Source organism: Oscarella lobularis, chromosome 12 (assembly GCF_947507565.1).
Source record: "Oscarella lobularis chromosome 12, ooOscLobu1.1, whole genome shotgun sequence".
Lineage (NCBI taxonomy): Eukaryota > Metazoa > Porifera > Homoscleromorpha > Homosclerophorida > Oscarellidae > Oscarella > Oscarella lobularis.
This window is the reverse complement of record NC_089186.1, coordinates 1,110,964-1,132,102: the sequence shown is the minus strand read 5'-3', so window position 1 is coordinate 1,132,102 and position 21,139 is coordinate 1,110,964. Positions and strand designations below refer to the sequence as shown.

General features: G+C 45.5%; 3 protein-coding genes and 2 long non-coding RNA genes across 7 annotated transcripts; 4 read left to right on the top strand and 1 right to left on the bottom strand.

The window, feature by feature from the left end:
* The first annotated feature begins 1,800 nt into the window (after positions 1-1,800).
* Positions 1,801-5,993, top strand: LOC136193806 (death-associated protein kinase 1-like). The gene is made up of 15 exons (XM_065982792.1): positions 1,801-1,860; positions 1,926-2,069; positions 2,131-2,265; positions 2,325-2,423; positions 2,476-2,586; positions 2,637-2,849; positions 2,899-3,003; positions 3,062-3,223; positions 3,274-3,375; positions 3,430-3,495; positions 3,546-4,187; positions 4,236-4,430; positions 4,483-5,361; positions 5,415-5,463; positions 5,515-5,993. Exons 1-15 carry the CDS (start codon positions 1,813-1,815, stop codon positions 5,805-5,807), a joined length of 3,243 nt encoding a protein of 1,080 aa, XP_065838864.1. The 5' UTR covers positions 1,801-1,812; the 3' UTR covers positions 5,808-5,993.
* Positions 5,994-6,390: 397 nt separating this feature from the next.
* LOC136193808 (short transient receptor potential channel 1-like) lies at positions 6,391-11,901 on the top strand. 3 transcript variants are annotated; one of them, XM_065982799.1, is made up of 12 exons: positions 6,391-6,517; positions 6,737-6,821; positions 6,875-6,936; positions 7,004-8,006; positions 8,070-8,236; positions 8,370-8,603; positions 8,695-9,405; positions 9,742-10,511; positions 10,632-10,821; positions 10,876-11,022; positions 11,085-11,240; positions 11,299-11,901. In XM_065982799.1, exons 4-12 carry the CDS (start codon positions 7,670-7,672, stop codon positions 11,725-11,727), a joined length of 3,141 nt encoding a protein of 1,046 aa, XP_065838871.1. In that variant the 5' UTR covers positions 6,391-6,517; positions 6,737-6,821; positions 6,875-6,936; positions 7,004-7,669; the 3' UTR covers positions 11,728-11,901. The 3 variants fall into 3 exon arrangements, with proteins under 3 accessions (XP_065838871.1, XP_065838869.1, XP_065838872.1); XM_065982797.1 differs by having other exon boundaries at positions 7,001-8,006; XM_065982800.1 differs by having other exon boundaries at positions 6,737-6,833; positions 6,879-6,936; positions 7,001-8,006.
* A 166-nt stretch (positions 11,902-12,067) lies between these two features.
* Positions 12,068-17,868, top strand: LOC136193809 (short transient receptor potential channel 1-like). The gene is made up of 13 exons (XM_065982801.1): positions 12,068-12,092; positions 12,158-12,237; positions 12,299-12,564; positions 12,617-13,438; positions 13,654-14,367; positions 14,421-14,587; positions 14,732-14,965; positions 15,076-15,381; positions 15,751-16,520; positions 16,629-16,818; positions 16,871-17,017; positions 17,076-17,231; positions 17,283-17,868. The coding sequence occupies exons 5-13, from the start codon at positions 13,719-13,721 to the stop codon at positions 17,700-17,702; spliced, it is 3,039 nt and encodes a 1,012-aa protein (XP_065838873.1). The 5' UTR covers positions 12,068-12,092; positions 12,158-12,237; positions 12,299-12,564; positions 12,617-13,438; positions 13,654-13,718; the 3' UTR covers positions 17,703-17,868.
* A 576-nt stretch (positions 17,869-18,444) lies between these two features.
* On the top strand, positions 18,445-19,338 carry LOC136193823 (uncharacterized). The gene is made up of 3 exons (XR_010671479.1): positions 18,445-18,660; positions 18,713-18,780; positions 18,835-19,338. It is a non-coding gene; the product is annotated as an uncharacterized lncRNA (long non-coding RNA).
* Positions 19,339-19,347: 9 nt separating this feature from the next.
* Positions 19,348-20,254, bottom strand: LOC136193824 (uncharacterized). The gene is made up of 3 exons (XR_010671480.1): positions 20,187-20,254; positions 19,888-19,937; positions 19,348-19,834 (listed from the first exon to the last, which is right to left on the bottom strand). It is a non-coding gene; the product is annotated as an uncharacterized lncRNA (long non-coding RNA).
* Positions 20,255-21,139: the final 885 nt, after the last annotated feature.

Sequence of the window (21,139 nt, the reverse complement as noted above, 5' to 3'; positions counted from 1 at the left end):
ATTTGAAGCATGATTGTAGCCCGTTCGTCATGTAGTAGTACAAACATGCTCTCCGCTGGAACCATAGATCGGGTCATGCGATACCTGGCTGTTTGGGAGTCGACCACTGAGTGAGTGAACAGAAAGGAACATGTGCGTCGCAGGACGGCCAAATGGACATTGCTGACGCCTCAATTGGGGGCCCCAGTCGGCTTACCCAAATGGTTTTTCCGTTGACGGTTAAGTTCGTGACGGAATAGTATTCCGTCACGTCGTCTCCTTTTTTCAAAATCAGCTGAAGCTTGCTCACCTCTTTCTTCAACGCCATTATTTGTTCGCGCTTTCGCGAGGCGAAGCGCTTCGGATAAGTGAATATCGCGATCGATGCCTCTTCGTAGTCGTCAACGTGACCGAAATCAACGGTCGTGCTGGCGAGACGGGGAGGGACGTGAAACGGTCACGTCGTACGTATTTCTTTCAATCGACGTTAATTCTTGAGAAGGCCGTAGCCGCCCCATCCGGTACATCTGGTATAGCGGTGCCGAGACTTCAGCAAAGAACGATCAAATTGCCTAACGTGCGTTGGAAGAAGAACGCCGCCTTCGATCTGCCGTCTCCCTGCGCCGCCGTGTAAAGGTTGTCTTCTCATTGGACAGAGGCTTGCGCGTGAGGGTATCGTCGATTGAATACCGAACGAAAAACGTAGAGCACGTCACAGAAGAAAAGAGCTGTCCTACCAACTTCAAGTTCGCCATCATTATAGAGATCTTTTCGACTCTTCTGCCTCCCTTCGTAGTTTTGCTATCAATACAGGATGACTCAGTTACTAACTGAACAGTAAAATGCCCCGGGAACGCAACCCACGTTCTATGTTGCAATCGGCGTAGACTTTAATTAGATCCAGGCCATTCCATGAAGTCACCGAGTCCGACGACTTTGACTTTCGCCGAATCACCCCCGATCCCGTACCTATCGTATACGTCCCGGATTCCCCGCCGTCGCGGATTCGGCCATGAATGGACTTCCCGGTATTGGGATCCCTTTGCCTCCGGCCCGGCAATTCAACGACGTACGTTATCAAAATCCCGGCGCCGTGGGAATTAATTAATTAAGGGCTTCGATGTTGATTTTCGCTCGCGAAGGGCCTGGTATTTCGACTTTGATTTCGGTCACGTTGACGACTATGAAGAGGCATTGATCGCCGACGACACCGCCCGTCAGGCCGTCGCCTGTCGCTATACGTCCCGAGGCCTTGCGGGCCGGGCGAGAAAAGGGAAAAGCGAAAGACGGGTGAGTCGTCGGGGAGCGTGCACAAAACGTTTAGGATTACCTAGCATTCCTTTGGAGGGCGTTTTGACTGCTTTCTTCGACGATGTTAGAAAGAATGTGAGACCCTTAGGTGAAAGTCCCCGGATAGTGGTTGGGACGCTGAGAAAAAATCGAATAATTTTAGTAGCACTGTACTGTAGACGCCTCGTTATTATTGCTTACTACAGAATGATGGCCTGGTGTTGGCCATGATGCAGAGCACCCCACCGCTACGTCGCGAGCGCCCAAATTAAACCTAGCACTTAATTACCATAGGTAATATCAGGTGTCATTAGAATACTCATATTTTTTAGAAAAAGTTTGCGGTGAAAAAAAGAATTGATTCAATTTAGCCTCGTTCCCGGACCCTCCCTCGCTCGTCCCGGATGCTCCTCTGTCGTGGGGACGGAGCATCCGGGACGAGCGAGGGAGGGTCTGGGAACAAGGTAGATTCGATTTGGGACGTCGCTCACTCCGGACAATATGAAACCCAGCGCGCATGCGTCTGTTTTTCTTTGTCGAGCTATGGCTTCGTTCTTCTCTTCCCTGAAGAAAAGCTTCTTGGAGCGGCGGGTAAGTCAAGGCTGGGGATCAAACAGCGAGCGATGTCGATAAAAAATGCTGACTGTTGTTGGCAGAGGCACAGCAGTCAGAAGTGGAAGAAGGATATTTCGTCCGTGGTCGAGCGATTGACCGAGATCATCGATAGCGATAATGAAGAGGAATTGTGCCGTTTTCTTTCTACGGAGAAAGTATTTCGGTCTCGACAGGGCGCCGGCGAGGTATTTATTTCTTGCGTTTTTCTTCGCTGCGCGCCATGCACAACTCTCTTTTATTTGATAGTATAAGACATTGTTTACTCGTTCCTTGTCACTTCTTCATTTTGTGGCCGAAACAGAGTTTGAGACAGCGGAGGAAGCGGATGGGTGGTTGAGCTATGCACTTGAGAGACCAAATCAAGACATTGACGACCAATCAGTAGGGTTATCATGATCAATAAGTTTTAAATCAGTTAGACAAATTATGCGTTGATGCAGGGTGGACTCCGCCCACTTCACAGTGCGTGTCGTTGGGGGAATTTTTTTGGCGTTGAATGGCTAGTCCGTCACGGTGCAAATGTCTGCCGGAAAGATGGAGTATGACTTTGAATTGATTTCAGATGGTCACAGTCTTCACTCTCTTGTTTAGGACGCATCTACCAATGTGCCACTTAATTTGGCTTGTGAAAGTTCTGTTGACACAGTAGAGAAAATGCTCTGTCTGGAAAAACACGGGTACATTTTGTCGCAAAATGACTTGGTAACGGAATTGATATCAACCCTCTAGCAAGGGTAATTTTTAATTGACAGTTTTATGCATGTGGAAATCAATTTTTGCCATCTGAGAAAGTCAACAAGATATTTCATCATCTTGTCAATGAAAAGGGATTGAGCGTCAACGCTATTGACGAGACGGTAGTTGACGAGACGGACACTCCTCTACATTATGCCTGCTCGCGTGGAAGCATTTTTGTGGTGGAATGGCTTGTTGAACACAACGCTTCTGTGAATAGTGTCAACAGGGTTAGAAGATTTCGGTTGAGATACGTTTTTATTTTTATTGTATCTTCAGTGGGGCGAAACGCCTGTTATGAAGGCGTGTTGCAGTCGCATCGATTGTTTCTTGAAAGTTCGCTACTTGGGTGAGAAAGGTGCTGACTGTGGAGCAAAAAATCACGTGAGACGCCGTTTACTTTTTCAAGTCAGGCAGCAATAAACTCTCCTTTTATATTCAGAATGGGAAAACGGCTTTGTTTTACTCCTTTGATGATCACAAAAAGTGGAAAATCATCTTGGATGGCACGGAAAATGACGCAAAAAAGTTTGAGAATGACGTGAAAAATGTTTTGCGGTATCTTGTCATTGAGAAAGGCATTGATATCAATTGCATTGATAAGGTCGCACTCTTACGATATTTAGCATCTTTGCTTTGTAATTCTACTTTCAGAAGGGAATGTCACCATTATTGAGAGCTTGTGTTGTTGCAGCTCCCTTTGTCATCATTCAACAACTAATTGAATTAGGAGCTGACGTTCATATGAAAGATAAAGTTACCCACACTTCTCATTCTTCGCTTTTTTACTAATCTCTGCATGTAATTTAGATCGGAAATGTTCCTCATGAGTTGGCAAGGGATGGTAAAATCAGAGCTTTCCTTCGACAGCGTTACGTGAGTCATCATTTTATTCAGTTTCCGTGTGTCGATCATTCGCGTGATAGGACACCGTTTTATTTTCTGCTCTTCAACAAAGAGCAATGGTTCGTCCGGATTCCATTAAATTGTGCGTGATTGGCAGCGAAATGGCAGGGAAAACTACATTTGTCAATTCTCTTTTGGAACTTGATCTTCCGCCACCCAAAGGGAAAGATCGCACACCGGGCATTGAGATTCACAATTGTGAAATTCCGGGAGTAGGAAAAGGTTCGACGTGGGACTTTGGTGCCCAACCAACATTCCACAGCGCACACGGCCTCTTCTTTCAAAAGTCTAATACAATGTTCATTCTTGTTCTTCCAATTCGAAAGGGAGAGAAGCTAACGCAAGATACTCTTCTTCGTCTTCTAGAAAATGGACGATTTTGGTGTGCATTCTCCAAAGCAGCATTGCGAGCGCTTCCGACTCACATGAACTCTACGTCACGCATTCGCTGCGTCATGATTTTCAATATGATTGGCTTCAACAAGAAGTTAGGAATCAAAGTGAGCATCCGGCTCGAAGAAATCGCACAGCGACTTCAGAAAGACTTTGAAAATACGTTTCAAATTTCTCATTTAACCGAAATGGACTGCAGTAGGAGCCAATCAGATTCCATGAAGAGGGTACGAGAAATACTGAAGCAAATTCGTGAAGAAATGCTCAAGGTAATGATTACCCTGATAAAATTGACCGGAATAGTTATCATTTCTCAGGAAGCCGATGATGTTCCCAAACTTTGCCACGCCATTGAGGAATCCCTTTCTCTTCCTGACGAGAAGAGAATCAGACCCTTGGCCTTTTTCATGACCACTGAGGAATTCGAGAAGTGGGTTGCTGAAGAAATTGGCATCACTTTATATGCTGACGAAAAAAAAGTGGTTGTCGAATATCTTGACTCTTGCGGAATAGTGAGCAATTGACATCTATATTTCAATATGTATGTATAATCTGTATATATAGGTTATTAAACTCGGTGGACGAATTTGTGTTCGACCGCTGTGGCTTTGTCGCAACGTCATCGGTCCTCTTCTCGCTCCTCCCAATTTTGTATTCGGCATGCCTCGTGAAAACTCCGGCAAAGCGTCCATGGAAGACTTGGAATCAGCTCTGAGACTTTTTGAAAATTATCTCACGAAAAAGGGCACGCCGTCTCCGTTTGTAGTGAAAGTTGAAGATGCAGTTGAAGTTCTTCTCCAACTGGACCTGTGCATCCCGGTTAAAAACATGCCCGGAGTGTATCAGATTACCGCTCTTCTGCACGATAAAATGCCTACTGACGCTTGGAATGAACATGCAACGATAGACATGTATCGCGGACAACGATACGAATGCCTCAATTCCGTGGATATAATCTCGCCGTCGGCCTTCGCCCTTTTCCAAAGCCGCAGCTCTCGTCTTCCTAACACGTCTTACGAAGGGTGGAAAGACGGCGTCAAACTGGCGAGGATCGTCGAAGACAAAAAGGTCGAAAGTCTTATTGAATATGGAATAAAGAAGGAGCGCTGTTGCATCGACATCATCCTACGCTGGTCAAGCAAGAATGCTTGTAATGAAGTGGCAGCGAAGTTCTTAGGCGAGCTGAAAACGATGATCGCTACGGCATGCGATGAAAGGAGCCCCGGAGTTATTCTAAACTGGTTCTATTTGGACAGTTCTCATCTCCGACATCTCGACGAAGATCCGGCCATTTATTCGTACAGCGAAGTGGATCTGAAGCTCAAAAACGACGCTCTCGATCATATCATATTTTCAACTCGACCAGAGAAGCGCAATGACTGTCCTGTCCGAGACTTGGTGGTCATCCAAGCAGAAGAGGATTCTTCTAATTCTAAGTCTAAGGTAATTGAATATCGAAAGTCGAAGAAGTCCTCATCGGTTTGCTTTCTGTTAAGTCGCTTGTGGTCATTTCTGCAACTCCTGTTGAAAATTATTTCAAATCTGGTATGAGTTCTGCAGGAATATTGCTTCATCAGTAATTGTTCTTTTTTTTAGACAATTTCCCTTCTGACGATGAAATGGTACCAGATAATTTAATGAGAACATGCGCTGCGATCAAAGCATCGAAATGGGAAGATGTCGGTATTCTTCTTGGCCTGTCTACTGATGATCTCGAAGAGATTGGCGATTCCACTCGCAGCAGGGTCCCTCGTATGTTCAAGGTGCTGGAGTCATGGAGCAAAAAAGCAGAAAACTCCCCAACCGTAGGCAAACTTCTAGCGAAGTTTAAGCAGGTTGGAGTCAGCCGAAGAGCTATCAATACGAAATTTGAAGAACTTTATGGATGAAAGTAGTTTGGTTTTTCTCTTTTTCTCTTTTTTATTTGGTACAGTATTTACGCATTCTTGTTTGACTCGCTGTTTTGTCCACATTTGGATCACTGCAGAAAGGAAAAATTCAATTGTCATTTTATTTTTTTAAAGGCTGTTCCGTTCTGGACTGATTTACTCAATCAAAACAATTATTATAATTAACCTAAATTGCCTAAAAAATGCTAATCAACATAGATTATCTCAAAATCATTTGAAATAAATCATGGATCTATAAAAACCTAAATAATCCATAGAAATGGTCTAACCAAGGTGGCGGCTGCCAGCTAAGCGCGTTCAGGGGAGTTAGGCCTTACAAATGAACCGAATCTTTCTATTGGATTCTCTTTCTGTCCTCAAAGCGTAGATGTCAAAGTGTCGATGGTGATGGCGGGCGATGACGCAATCATCCTGCATGCGAAAAAGACCAATTTCGATACCCTTCTACTCCTTTTTGTCATTGTGGTTACCTCGACGATGCAGCTTCTGTTCTTCTGGATGAGAGTTCGCGGGTGGTGGTCTTCTAACGTACGCCTCTAGACGGGACCTCCAGTCGGGGCCCCTTTTTAGGACTCACCTCGAAACGCGGTCTCTTCGCGTCTTCCGAAGATGAATAACTCGCTCACAGACGTAGAAGAAGAGTATAAGCCAGCTGTAATTAGATGGCTTCGACAGAAGCAAGCGGAAAGGTGCGGCACGCGTTTCGTCGCCGACGCATGTCGCCGGATTGCTTAAACAACATATTATGGACGGAGTTCGTGCAATAAAAGCTTTAAAAGCCGCGAAGACGCCATAGTTTTCACTGCACACTCTAATTCAGCGTCTTGGAAGAGCAGTCCGAACTTCTGATCGTTTATACCTCGCACACTTCTTTGTTTACTCATCGTGCGATCTTTCCATTGTTCTAGATGGAAAGAGGCATCGGCAAACGAGGCCTTCAGCGTCAATTCTTCACTGGAGCTCGAGACGTAGCCAGCACAAAGATCATCGTTGGTGTGCTCACTGGTACGTACATGCTTGATAGGTGGAAAGACCTTTGACTTTAGACAGAGTGCAAAGCTTCAAGTCCGATATGAAGAGAAAGAGGGAAGTCTGGGCTATCAAAAATGTCAGCTGTCATCTTTAATTAATTCTAATTTTAATGAGTTAATTTTGGACTAAAATATCATCAGCAGTTCGACAACGCATCGACCGCCTTGCGTCTCGCCGTAGTCCTTCGCCGTCACCTCGATTTCCGTCCGCCCGAACTTAATTCACGGCAACGTTGACGCAGCCGTGACTGCTTCTACGACGCGATCTCAATGTAATCTCGATTCGACCGGTCACACGAATCCACGCCTTCGTCTGTCGTATGCTCGACCTCTTCGCCTTTGCTCCCACTCGCAGTTGCCCTGGATCGGTGCCGTCGCCTAACGACGTCGTCCACGCCAACCGACTCATAGACTCGAACCGAACTTCACGCGAAATGCCGTCGTCGATAGCTAGAGCAATCAATCAAAATGATTTTTCGATGAAATGCAGCGGGATGTCTCGGCAATTTTCAAATTATGAAATGGCACCAATGCGTTTTAGATGAATACTTGATGCATGGCCGCATGCACGGATCTGATCCGGACCATTTCACCGCGTTTGCAAGTGAGGAAACATGTTTGGCATGCATTTTTACAAATCCCTGTCCACGTTTCACATAACATCTCTTTACCACGAAAAGACGCCTCTATATCTGAGTCGACTGGTTTTTCTTATCGAATGCCGGATGAACACTCGAATAGTTAGTGTGATATCCGCTCGACGAATTAACGTCACTCACATCTTCTCATCCTTGGCAAAACGCCCCATCGATGGCAAGCAAAGAAGCAGTCGAGCTCAAAAGTCTTTCTTATATCTCGCCTATAAAAACCGAAGCGAACTCCGACGACTTCGACACGACCTTGGGTGCGAACGAGTCGGCAGTCGAAAAGAACACCGATCCTCAAACTCTCCTGCGGAACGAACTGGAGAACTTCGCCGAAGGCCAAGCGAGGCGAATCGCACTGCACGTCGACAACGGAGCGAATGTCAAGCACCGCTACGGCGACGGCACCGCCGGGGACGAACTGACAACGCTGCACGTTCTATTCGACGCTTTCTCTAAATCGAGCGAAGGCGACGAAACAAAACGGCGCTCTTGCGTAGAGTGTGAGAGCCTCGCTTATTCCATGCATGCAGTAGAGTAGGAAAAGTGTCTCTTCTCTCTTGCAGCTCTTCACACGCTGCTCGATCTCGGTGCCGATCCGACGGCACGCGATCATAACGATCGCTCTGTCCTGCAAGCCGCTGTCGCGAATTTATGCCCTGTTAATCTCTTGGAGATTCTTCTGTCGTCCGATAGGGACGTAGGCGGGGACAGCGCCTTGCTTCATGATCTGGTCAGTGCCTATCCCAGTACGGTAATCTTTTCTCTTGTCTAAGTGGAGATTCAATTGTCTCAATTTGTCCACTTTGATGAGATAATAGATATGCCCATCTTAACAGTATTCCAACTTTTATTTGCTGTTCCAGCTGAAATATGAAAATCCTTTCTACATGGACTACGTTGAAAATCTAATTGACAAGGACATCGATTTGGAATTGACCTTTGACGATCAAAACTCTCTCGAGCTGATGGCTGGGATTGAAGACAAGGGTAAATGGTTGATCAGTCTTATAGAACAAAAGAGACCTCAGCTGCTGAGAAAACACGCCAACTCTATGCTTCGGCAAGCAGTTAAATCCGGAAGCATAGAAACTGTCAAGGTATTTAACGGCATAGTGCCCCGGTTGTGTCTAAATTTAACAATTTATGTTTTTATTGACGTTTATAAACGCAATTTGAGTTTTTCTGTAGTTTCTTCTCAACAACGGAGCAACTGTGCCCGAAGCAAGTCGAATGGCAGAACCCCCTCTGATAATTTTAGCAGTGAGTGCCTCTTCCTCGTCGTGTGGGAAGTTTTCTCTTCTTCTTGACCTCGAAGCCGACGTCAAAGAGACCGACTCAAAGTCGCGAAACGTTTTACACCACGCAGCGTTGTCTAAGCATCTAGACATCATGAGACTGGCCGTCGAGCGCGGCGTGAGCCCTCAAGACCGAGACGATGAGGGAAATCTTCCAATCCACTTCGCGTGTGCATCAGGAGACGTGAAGTGTTTGAAATTTTTCACAGAGAAACAATTGCCGGTCAATGAACCGAACAAAATTGGACAATCGTGCCTGCATCTGGCACTTGATAAGGAAGCGAAAATGTGCGTCGAGCGTCTTATTAAGGCTGGAGCAACGTTCGACGACTCGAGAATAAGAGATCTTCATTACGACAAGGTGACGCTTCTCGCTGATCACCGGGTGATTCGGAGGTCGCCGAAGCCGATTGAAATGACGCTTCGATTAGCAACGCTTTATCACGAGTGTGCCCAGCGCGACGAATTGCATCGCCTCGAGCTTCTTTCGCTGTCCAAGAGTATGCAGAGTCTCGCCGTCGAGATGATGGATAAGGCTCATTGGACGAAAGATGACATTACAGAAGATTTGTTCGAGTACGGAATGGAAAACCAGCAAAAGATGGTAAGTCATTTTATATAAACTTATGTTAGGGTTAAACAGTTTCTGTCCCTGAATGTGCATACTCCCCGGTGCATGGGCTATTCTCGTGCATGCAAAATGTAAGTCGTACCTCCTCTTTGTATTAGGAGCATGTACACTGAGAGCTGCAGAGAATTAATCATGCGCATAAAGATGTAGGTACAGTATACTACTCCTCGTGCATCAAAAATTAGCATGCTGAATTCACCTTAAGGCCGATTTGTATTTCAAGAGGTATGCGTAGACCTACTTTTGGTGTGATATATCTATAATGAACGTAGTCAATTATTTACGTATAACATACTGTTTCATTTTTAGTTTATCGCCTCTGTTCCCGTTCAGGAGAAGGTGAAGACGTCTTGGTACGGCCAAGTAAGACTAAAGAATCGACAGTACACTTACAAAGTCTTCCTGTTTCTCGCCAAAGCTTTTCTCCTACCCTTCGTTTTTGCATTCTGTTTATGTTGCCTTCGATATTCCTGCCTGCGGACGCGCTACACGGAGTTTATGAAAGTCGATGAACTGATCATTGTCTACATAGCAAATGCCGTTTCCTACCTTCTCTTCGTGCTCCTTCTCGTAATCAACGTCTCCCTCAAATCAAGCGACATCCCTGCGACCTCGCCAAGCAATCTCGATTGGATCGTTCTCGTCTTCGTCGTCGCTCTCACTCTCCAAGAAATCGCTCAAGCGCTTAGTCATCGACAGAAGTTGGTGCACTATGCAACGAATTGGAGCAACATCCTTGACATATTTCTCAGTCTTACTTTCACTTCTTACTACGTTCTTCTATTCGTCGGCTACTACGCTATCGACGATGGCTTCCAGGTGATTCGCGCTTCGTTTCATCTTTTCGGCTTTGCGTCTCTTCTCAGCACCAATCGACTTTTGTGGTATCTGAAAGCCACTGCACTCCTCGGACCCATACAGCTGTCTTTCTTCGGAATTTTCTACGACGTCGTTCTGTTTCTCTCTGTTTTGCTCAATTTTTTGATTGGCTTTGCCGTTTGCATAACAAGCGTCTATTCGGCACCGGTGAAGAGTGTTGGAGCGCCAGAAAACGCGACTATGGCGGTTGACGTTTCAGGGTAGGTGCGTACGTAGCGTTTTACTGCTTGTAGAATCTCAGTAATTGATATACATGGCACTAGTACTGTAGTGCATAAAGTATATACTCTTATTTATTTCCTTGATGGCTCCTTGTCTAGGATGTGGCCTTCTTTGAAAATCTTGTTCTGGTCTCTCTTTGGAATGATTGAGCTGTCAAGTTTTGAAGCCGAGCGAGACTTGGAGACGGCTGTTGGTACGGGCCTTTTGGCTCTGTGGTTGGTGCTCGCCGTCATTGTTCTGCTTAATATGCTGATCGCTTTGATAAGTGACGCGTTTCAAAAAGTTCAGGTAAATTGAATTGACCATTTACAGAACTTTTTGTCGTACAATCTCTACTTTCAGGACAATGCTGATATGGAGTGGAAGTTCGCTCGTGCTATCATTATTCACGACATCGCGAAGTCGTCACCAATTCCAATTCCAATCAATATTTTTCATTTGATTGCATTGTTTGTATTGAACGTGCAATGCACTAAGGACTGCTGTCAAGTAATTTCCCAGCTAGCTCGCATTACTATAGTGAATCTTGTTTAATTAAAATTTTTCCATAGGCTTCTTCCAAACCGAGCATCGATCCTGCTGATCACGAAGAAGTTCAGAGGAAGCTACGAGAAAAGATCGCGGAAGCAGAAGGAGAAGAATGCGTTCAAAAACGAGATCTAGTGAAGCTGAAAAAACACTTGGACAAACAAATCAGTGTACTAAAAGTAGGCTCGTTAGTAAGCAGTGTGCAACTCTGCTATATTTTGAAAATCCGATATATAGTCAGTTGTTCAGCCAGAAGTGATGGTTATTGAATTCGCACCCGATTTCGTTTCGGAGAAGAGCGAGTCTGAGGAATCAGACGATGACGGCTTGCACTCATTTCTTCGCCGACGTATGATGTCACTGCAAGCGGATGTAAAATCGAAGCAATCCAAAACAGAAGCGGTCTCGGAGAGGCAAAGGAAGGATAATAAGGGGTCAAGGCCAAAACCAAAAGTAGATGTTGAGGAAAAGTCATTATCAGGTCAGCTGAAGTCCAGTGGTGATAGCAATGCGCCAGGTGGTGCCACTCATGAAGAATCTGCTCAAGAGTTGTTGAAGGGATTGCAGCAATTTCAGGAAAACTTTCAGGCAAGCTTTCAAAAGCTTCAGTCGGAGTTTCTCAAACTGCAAAGCAAGGCCGCCGTTGCCATAGGCCGAGCTCAATAAGGTTTGTACCCTTCACCTACTCTATATAGTATTATACTAGTATTGGTGGTAGCAGGGATACTAGTATCCCTGGTGGTAGTAGCAGTTAGTCTTATATAGCTACTTACGCGGCTTATTTAGTTTTTTCATTTTTTTCTTAGTTTTGATGTTAGTTAAGTTTATCGTACATTTTGTGGCCACTTAATTAATTAATTAATTAACCCAAGTTTTTCATGCTTTTCCTCATTCACACATATGATGGTTTGATGTGGAAACAGAAAGGTAATGATTGGCCCCATCGGGGCAATACGGGAGCTTCCGCATTCGGGATCTAAGGCTGGAAATTGTTTCTCTCGAACACAGCGTTCAGGCGATGGTATCCGCAGGTATTTCGCTGCAATCTGGCAGCAGGTGGTCTTCTCTAAGCTTATCTTCTCGCGTCGTTCGTTAGTGGAAACATGAGAGAGATTCGCAAGATTCGCCCCCGAAGCACTCATCGATATATCAAAGCCAAAAGCAGCGGCGAGCAACGTAGGGCTGCTTTTCTACGCTGACGATTCACTCTATCATGCCGTTTTGTTCCAATACTTAGGGTTTTCATTTGCCTCATATATGTTATAAAGGATGATCCGTCTCCATGAATGGAGTGAAATCGGTACGGCAAATGATCGTACTGTAGGTCTCTTTCTTCCGCCCACACGTGAAGACAATGAAAATTCCATCCTTCACAGATAAAAATCCCGCCAATATTGAATTTTCGCATGTAATTTACCTTACCTTGACAATGCCAGGTGGACCAAACTAATATGGAGTGAAATCAATCATTCATAAAAAAAAACAATGAGCTGCAACATTCACGTGAAAACCATATATTCATTCATAAATCTGATGTCGCATTGGTCTTTCTTAGGGTGAAATTTTTATCGCGTTTTTCGTTTCTGCGACTCGTCTGGCTTCCTTAGTTCATCTTACGCATCAGCGCTTAGCATCGCGCAACGCTCCGAGTCTTCGTGGGTGAAGAGAGGTCCGAACGGATTTGAAACGTCACATCGCTTCTTAGACTCGTTGCCTTTTGGATCCGTCTTGTTAGTCCAAAAATCTTCGTCAGACTAAGCCACAGAGCAACTTTGCTGGTGTGGAACGTATGGGGGTCAATCTATTTCGTATTTTGATCGCCTCGATTTCCGTCCGCCCGAACTTCATGGCAACGTCAACGCAGCCGTGACCGTCCGTCGCTACGACGCAATCTCAATTTAATCTTGATTTGACCACACGACTCCACGCCTTCGTCGTGTACTCGACCTCCTCGCGTTTGCTCCGATAGACGCCAAACGTTACTCGCAGTTGCCCTGGATCACACATTCGGTACCGTCGCCTAACGACTCGAACAAGAAATTTCCTCGATGCAGTGTGATTTCTTCACCTTTACACGCGTGATTCTAATTGTAATTGTCTAGTTTTGTTTCAGTGGAATCGCCGTCGCCGGAGTCGGTGTGAACTTTGTGGATTTCTTTGGGAAGACGTACGCAGAAGCTCTTTGATCGTCGTCCGTCCGTGGTCGTCTTCATTTTTTTGCTATTTCGAATTGCTGCATCAAGGCGCTACAGTTGACCTGTACGCTTATCTTGATTTCTCGAATCACGTCGAATCTTAGGATGTTTCCCAGAAGTTTCTCGAAGTTCTCGTCGACTCTGGTCGATCCCAAAGCAAAGAAGCACAGAAAAACAATAAGGTATTTGACAAATTATCTGATCTCCGTTAATTCCCTGGGTTATGTACTGCATCCCGCTTGAGCCTGCTGAACAAAAAATGCCAATAATTAAGTGAGGTCAATTAATTTTCTTGAAACGACTCGGTCTTATGTTCACTTTTAATCTTTTGTGTTCCAATATTTATTAACGTAAATGGTAGTCAGTGTTAATTAATGAAGCTTGTTCTCGTTGGCAGAAACCGAACTTCACGCGAAATGCCGTCGACGATCGCTTGAGCAATCAATCAAAAAGGATTTTTTGATGAATTCCAGCAAGACGTCTCGGCAATTTTTTTCAAAAGTATGGCACCTGATCCGCCCACTTCACCGCGTAGCTGGTGCAAGGGAGGAAACATGTTTGGCACGCAATTACTCCATCAGAAGGGATTCTTACAGATTCGTTACTGCGTTTCACTTAGCATTTCTTTACCACGCAAAAACGCCTTTAAAACCAGAGTCGACTGCTTGTAACTGGTTTTCTTATTATAGTGGCCGGATGAACAGTCGAATAGTTAGCGTGATATCCGCTTCACGAACGTCATTCACATCTTCACATCCTTGGAAAAGCGCCCCATCGATGGCAAGCAAAGACGCAGTCAAGCTCAGAAGTCTTTCCTTCGTCTCGCCTACGACCGAAGCGAACCCCGACGTCGCCGATGCGACCGTGGGCGCGAATAAGTCGACAGTCGACAAGGACACCGATCCTCAGACTCTCCTGCGGAACGAACTGGAGAACTTCGCCGAAGGCCAAGGGAGGCGAATTGCACTGCACGTCGACAGCGGAGCGAATGTCAAGCAGTGCTACGACGACGGCACCGTCGGGGTCAAACTGACAGTGCTGCACGTTCTATTCGACGCTTTTTCTAAATCGAGTGAAGACGACGAAACGAAAAGGCGCTCTTGCGCAGAATGTGAGAGCCCCGCTTATTCCAGAAGTAGGGAAAATGTCTCTTCTCTCTTACAGCCCTCCAAACACTTCTCGATCTCGGTGCCCATCCTACGGCACGTGATCATAACGATCGCTCTGTCCTGCAAGCGGCTGTCGCGAATTTATGCCCTGTTAACCTCTTGGAGATTCTTCTGTCGTCCGATAGGGACGTAGGCGGGGACAGCGCCTTGCTTTTGGATCTGGTCGGTGCATTCCAGGATCTTAATCTTTTCTCTTGTCAAAGCGGGCAGAACCCTGTAGAGATGCAATGTTCTCAATTAGTCCACTTTGATGAGATAAAAGATGTCATTTTTTAATAGTATTGCAACTTATCATTTCTCTTTTAGCTGGCATCCGGAAAGGCGTTCTACATGGACTACGTCGAAAATCTAATTGGAAAGGGCACCAATTTGGAACTGACCACCGAGGAGTCAAACTCTCTTGACCTGATGGCTGGGCTTGAAGACAAGGGTAAATCATTGATCAGTCTTGTAGAGCAGAAAAGACCTCAGCTGTTGAGGAAACACGCCAACTCTATGCTTCAGCATGCAGTTAAATCCGGAAGCTTAGAAACCGTCAAGGTATATACCGGAATGCTCAATAGTATTCAGTTAGTTTTTAAATTTAACTATTTATGTTTTTAAATCGTTTATAAATCGTTTATAAACGCAATTTGGTTATTTTTTTGCAGTTTCTTCTAAAAATTGGAGCAACGTGTGTTGTCTCGAAAATGAGAGATCTTCCGTACGACAAGGTGACTCTTCTCGCTGATCACCGGGTGATTCGGATGTCAGCGAAGCCGATTGAAATGACGCTTCAATTGGCGGCGCTCTATCGCGAGTGTTCCAAGCGCGAGCAATTGCATTGCCGCGAGCTTTTGTCGTTGTCCGACAGTATGCAGAGTCTCGCCGTCGAGATGATGGATAAGGCCCATTGGACAGAAGATAACATTGGACACGATTTGTTTGAGTACGGAATCGAACACAATCAAAAGATGGTAAGTCATTTTGCACGGAGAGATTCATATCAGCATATACTGGGTTTGTATAGTTTGTACGCACACTCCCCACTGCATGGGCTCTTCTCGTGCATACTATTCCTTAGGACCTATATATACCAGGTTTACGTCGTACCTCACTCCTTACCTCATATTCGTATAGAAGCATGTACATTTAGGCTTGACTGACGAGGTTACTGTACTCATGCGCATACCTTTAACTTTATACCATGCATGCCACTCATCAGAATTCACTTTGAGGCCGAATTGAATTGTGCTTCAAGAACTTTTCGTAGACGTACTTTTAGTGTTATTAATCTCACTCCGCAACAATAATTTATTATACACGTAACTGACGTTCTATTTTAGTTCATCGCCTCCGTTCCCGTTCAGCAGATGGTGAAGACGTCTTGGTACGGCAACGTAAGACTAGAGAGGCGACAGTACGCGTACAAAGTCTTCCTGTTTCTCGCCAAAGCGTTTTTCCTGCCCTTCGTTTTTGCCTTCTGTCTTCCCTGCCTCCGATTTTCCTGCCTGCGGACGCGCTACACAGAGTGGATGAAAGTCAGTGAACTGGTCATTGTCTACATAGCCAATACCGTTACCTATCTCCTCTTCGTGCTTCTTCTCGTCCTGAACGTCTCACTCAAATCAAGCGACATCCCGGCTACCTCGCCAAGCAATCTCGATTGGATCGTTCTTGTCTTCGTTGTCGCTCTCGCACTCCAAGAAGTCGCTCAAGCGTTTAGTCATCGACAGAAGTTCACTCACTATGCAAAGAACTGGAGCAACAGCCTTGACATAGTTCTCATTCTCACTTTCATTTCTTACTACGTTCTTCTATTTGTAGGCTACTACGCCATTGACGATAGCTTCCAAGTGATTCGCGCTTCGTTTCATTTTCTCGGCTTTGCGTCTCTCCTCAGCACCGTCCGATTTTTGTGGTATCTTCAAGCTCATTCGCTCCTCGGTCCGATACAGCTGTCTTTCTTCGGAATCTTCTACGACGTCTTACTCTTTCTTGTTATTTTGGGCACTTTTTTGATCGGCTTTGCTGTCAGCTTAACAAGCGTCTATTCGGCACCGGTGAAGAGTCTTGGAGCGCCGGAAAACGAGACTGTGCCCGTTGTCGTTTCAGGGTAGGTGATTTGCGTTGTGTTGCTTGTAGAATCTCGGACACTCTTGAAGTGTCATATATATATAGGCGACTTCCTCTCATTTGTTTCCTTGACGGCCTCCTTATCTAGGATGTGGCCTTCTTTGAAAATGTTGTTCTGGTCTCTCTTTGGGTTGATTGAGCTTTCCAGTTTTGAAGCCGAGCGAGGTGTTGAAACTGCCGTTGGTACGGGCCTTCTGGCTCTGTGGTTGGTGCTCGCCGTCATTGTTCTGCTTAATATGCTGATCGCTCTGATAAGTGACGCGTTTCAAAAAGTTCAGGTATATTGAAATGACATTGACAAAACTTTCCTCTATCAGTCGCTGCTTTCAGGATAATGCTGATATGGAGTGGAAGTTTGCTCGTGCTGTCATTATTCACGACATTGCCAAGTCGTTACCAATTCCAGTTCCAATCAATATTTTTCATTTGATTGCATTGCTTGTGTTGAACGTGCAATGCAGTAAGGACTGTTGTCAAGTAATTGGCTATCTAGCTCGTGTTACTGTAGTAAATATTGTTTCCAATTTTGCCATAGCCCACATCCAACCCGAACAAAAATCCTGCTGATTACGAAGAAGTTCAGAGGAAGTTAAGAGAAAAGATCGCAGAAGCAGAAGGAGAAGAAGGCGTTCAAAAACGAGATCTAAAGAAGCTGAGGGAGCACTTGGACAAACAAATCAGTGTACTAAAAGTAGGCTCGTGAGCAACTTCGTTATATTGTTTTCGGAAATGCCATGTACAGGCAGTTGTTCAGCCAGGAGTGATGGCTATGGGATTCACACCCAACTTAGTTTCGGAGGAGAGCGAGTCTGAAGAATCAGACGATGACGGCTTGCACTCATTTCTTCGCCGACGTATGATGTCACTGCCAGCGGATGCAAAATCGAAACAATCAAAAACAGAATCTGTGTCGGTGACGGATAGGGAGGGTAATAAAGGATCGTGGCCAAAGCCCAAAGTAGATACTGTGGAAAAGTCATTGTCAGGTCAGCTGAAGTCTACTGGTGATACCAGCACTGCGCCAGTTGGTGCCACTCAGCAAGAATCTGCTCAAGAATTGTTGAAGGGATTGCGGCAACTTCAGAAGAATTTTGAAGAAAGCTTTCAAAAGCTTCAGTTGGAGTTTGTCGAACTGCAAGGCAAGGCCGCAGTTTCCGTATAGGCCGAGCTCAATAACGTTTGTACCTTCACCCGCGTGTCACGCAGTGCTCTATACACAAGTATTGGTGCTAGTAGCTGTTAGTCCTGTATAGCTACTTATGCGGCTTATTTTTTCTTAGTTTTGTTATTAGTTCTTCTTTAGTTTATCGTAATTTTGTGGCCACTTATTAGTCAACCCAAGTTTTTCATGCTTCCTCCTCATGCACATATATGATCAGATGAATTGATATGACAGAACAATACGGTCTTCTTCAGCGGGGTGGATTCAGTACGGGAGCTTTCGCATTCGGGGATCTGATGCTGGAAATTGTTTCTCTCAAAAACAGCGCTCGGGCGATGGTTTACGGAGGTATTTAACTGCAATCCGGCAGCAGGTGGCCTTCTTTAAGCTGCTCTAAAGCTGCTCTTAGCATTTCTCGCGCCGTTCGTTAGTGGAAACATGACAAAAATTCGCAAAATTTGCCCGGACGCTCTCATCGATATATCAAAGCCAAAAGCAGCGGCCGACGACTTAGAACTGCTGCTTACATCTTTTCTATGCTGAAGATTCACTCGATCTTGATCCTTTTGTCCCAATACTTAGGGTTTAATCATAGATATGGTTTAATTTGCGGCTTTTGCCTCATGTTATAAAAGGAAGGTCCGTCCGTGAATGGAGTGAAATCAATCATCCATAGAAATTGTGAGCTGCAGCATTCAAGTGAAAAGCCTTATATTCATTCGTAAATCTTTTTTAGGATGGAATTTTTATCGCGTTTTTCGTTTTCGGCTCCGTTAGATTGTCGTGCGGCTTACGTATCAGCGCCTGTCCAACGTTCCGATTCTTCGGAGGTGAAGATAGGTCCAAACGGATTTAAAAACGTTACAACGGTTCTTAGACTCGTTGCCTTTATATCCTACTTTGGAGATCTTCGGCACACTAAGCCACAGGAGCATTCAGTCCGCTGTGCATTTTGCTGGTATGTAACGTATGTGGGGTCAATCTATTTTGTATTGATCTATTTGATCTAGAATGTACACTATTGCATCTTGAAGCGTAGTGGAGTGCAGATTGGTTCAACATAGGAAGGCTAAGCTTAGTAAGCTCATGTGCGTATATAATTTTTTGTGCAATCCTGAGCGTTTCTGTGTAGAAGGCAACTGAAAACAAGAGCTTCTTGTTGAACAGGTACATAGTCAACCATCTTTGGTCTTTTTGTTGCAGACTTATTCGTGAAGCACTTCCGATGTCGTCGTTCACCTCTGGGCCCCGAGGTGACTAAATAAACCGGCCCAACTCTTGAGCCAGAGAGGCGAAACGTGGCTCAAACGCAGGGGAGCCAACCCCCTACTCCAGTGGCACGAGTGATAAACTGCCACCCCACTTGGGCAAGACGCGGTGGGTTACAATAGCGGTCCCCCTGGAACCAGGCCGTCAGCACTCACATCCGAGCGCTGCCGGTCCCAGGCGTCCGAGCCGGGAGACTAAACAGGCTCCAACTCTGACGGGGGAGTAGTGAGGTTGACCCCCACCCAACCGAAACCTGCGCAAGCCCTTGCGGTTCGTGCAGGTGGACAGCAAAAGAAGAAAGACCTATGCGTCAAATTTTTTTGATAATTTCCGGTTTACTTCCGGGTTTTATTTGAAATAAAAATTGTATGCGTGAACCACTAGTAAGTGTTTTGAACTTGTGTGTTTGGGACGCGCTATTCCGTGCTCGTGCGAACGAGACCTGCTTTTCGACGGTCCCGGAGCAGTTTTGAATCTGATGCAAGGTCATGCTCAGGACCCTTCCGGCTACGTCAGCATTCCAACTATTACAAAGCGCAATCTACGTATAAGACTACAAGATTGGTCTCTTGAGCGTCTTCTATCTTCAATTGATCTTCGCTTTATGCTCGGCAAAAGAGCGCATAATTAAGTGACCGAAGTGAAATCCAACGCCATTCCGTCCAGGTTATTTATGCATTTTTTTCCATTTGATGCAATCCCATATTCGCTTATTCTCTGCGGGGCCAGAAGAGGACGTCACTTGACCTCTCCTCATCCCCTCCAAACATCGAAAATGAAAGCAATGACCAATGCTGAGTGAGAGATTGCTCACATTCAACAAGCCTCTTAGCCGCGTCCAAACAATAAAAAAGATCGAGACCCTAGAGAAAAAAATAGAGATCGACGAATAACGAGGGAAGACGTAGATTAGTACGTTTTATAGAGAGCGATGAGCCGGGGTTACATCCCTCCCTCCTGGACAACCTAAGGATAGAAGACCCAACTTTACAATGCAGTAGCTAGGGAGACAAGGGAAACAAGAAAAGAGCCCGAAAGGGGGCCCCCATCCCCTTCCCCCAAAGAGAGGTTGCTTCTTTACGGGGGCAAGCGTAGATGTTGATCCCGCTCGGCGCAAAGGTTTTGGAGAGGCAATTATAAGCAAGGGCGTCGATACGGATACTAGTATCCGTGTGGGAGAGTAAGAAAGAAAAACTACGTCTGTGCACAACTTACTTGAAGTATAAGCATCGTTTGAGGTAGCCTGAGCAGCAGCATCGTCTAAAAGCGATCGCAACACACATTCCGCGTGCATGTTCATCATGAACCCTAATGAGAGGCCCCGATGGTGATAGAGCTCATAGGCCCGTCCTATTCCTCACTGAATGTATTTCGGACGCTGCAAACAAGGCCGAGAACGACGACACTGAATGGGAAGGCTCCCTATTGCAGAACGGCGACGAATCAATGAGACTAAATTCACACGTGATAGGTATTAGGATATTTACCTCTACAGAACGACGTGCATGGACGTACACGTGACATGGACTAAAGAGTGAGAGAGAGTGAGAGCATGGATCCTAGGATCCATGGTGAGAGTGAGAGAGAAGCCTCCACCATATTTTGGACACACTATCTAGAATCAAAATTATTGATCCACGACAGCGTAAACGGCAGACGTTCCGCTTAGAAAAAACGCGAACTGCTGTGACTTGCCACTGCCGCTGCAAAAACAGCAAGAACCAGAAGAAACCGAAAAGTTTGCATCGTTGAATATGCACCTGCATGCGGTCCGCGACCCCGCTAAATATAAACTGATGTTTGTTCATTCACATCCAACATGCACCTGAATACGTCACGCATACGGATTAGCTGACCTAATACGTCGTATTTGTATGCATGACGTAAGTCAAGTGCGTCATGACAACCCCCAGCATAAATTGTAGAGGCGATCGAACTGATAAGATGCCTTGCACCTGCATGGGGCGTTTACCCTCGCTTGGAGACACTCGGGGATAGCGCCTTCGCAAGATTTTGTTAGAAAAGACGAGTCGTCGTTGTGCACACGTCCCGCATTAGACGTCAGATTGAGCGAGTGCACAACGATAACATGGAAGCTTAATTAGATAGTCATGCACGTAGTAGTGGGCGCAACTATAAACAAAGGAAGCGAGGGAAGGTTGTGGGTT

Bases quoted from the DNA above. Each gene is read 5' to 3' on its own strand.
- LOC136193809 (XM_065982801.1), top strand. From the start codon at position 13,719: ATGAATTCCAGCAAGACGTCTCGGCAATTTTTTTCAAAAGTATGGCAC. The intron at 14,966-15,075 runs GTATATACCGGA...ATTTTTTTGCAG, and splicing joins GAAGCTTAGAAACCGTCAAG to TTTCTTCTAAAAATTGGAGC. The intron at 17,232-17,282 runs GTAGGCTCGTGA...TGCCATGTACAG, and splicing joins AACAAATCAGTGTACTAAAA to GCAGTTGTTCAGCCAGGAGT.
- LOC136193806 (XM_065982792.1), top strand. From the start codon at position 1,813: ATGGCTTCGTTCTTCTCTTCCCTGAAGAAAAGCTTCTTGGAGCGGCGG. The intron at 2,070-2,130 runs GTATTTATTTCT...TTTATTTGATAG, and splicing joins CTCGACAGGGCGCCGGCGAG to TATAAGACATTGTTTACTCG. The intron at 4,431-4,482 runs GTGAGCAATTGA...CTGTATATATAG, and splicing joins ATCTTGACTCTTGCGGAATA to GTTATTAAACTCGGTGGACG.
- LOC136193808 (XM_065982799.1), top strand. From the start codon at position 7,670: ATGGCAAGCAAAGAAGCAGTCGAGCTCAAAAGTCTTTCTTATATCTCG. The intron at 8,604-8,694 runs GTATTTAACGGC...GTTTTTCTGTAG, and splicing joins GAAGCATAGAAACTGTCAAG to TTTCTTCTCAACAACGGAGC. The intron at 10,822-10,875 runs GTAAATTGAATT...CTCTACTTTCAG, and splicing joins ACGCGTTTCAAAAAGTTCAG to GACAATGCTGATATGGAGTG.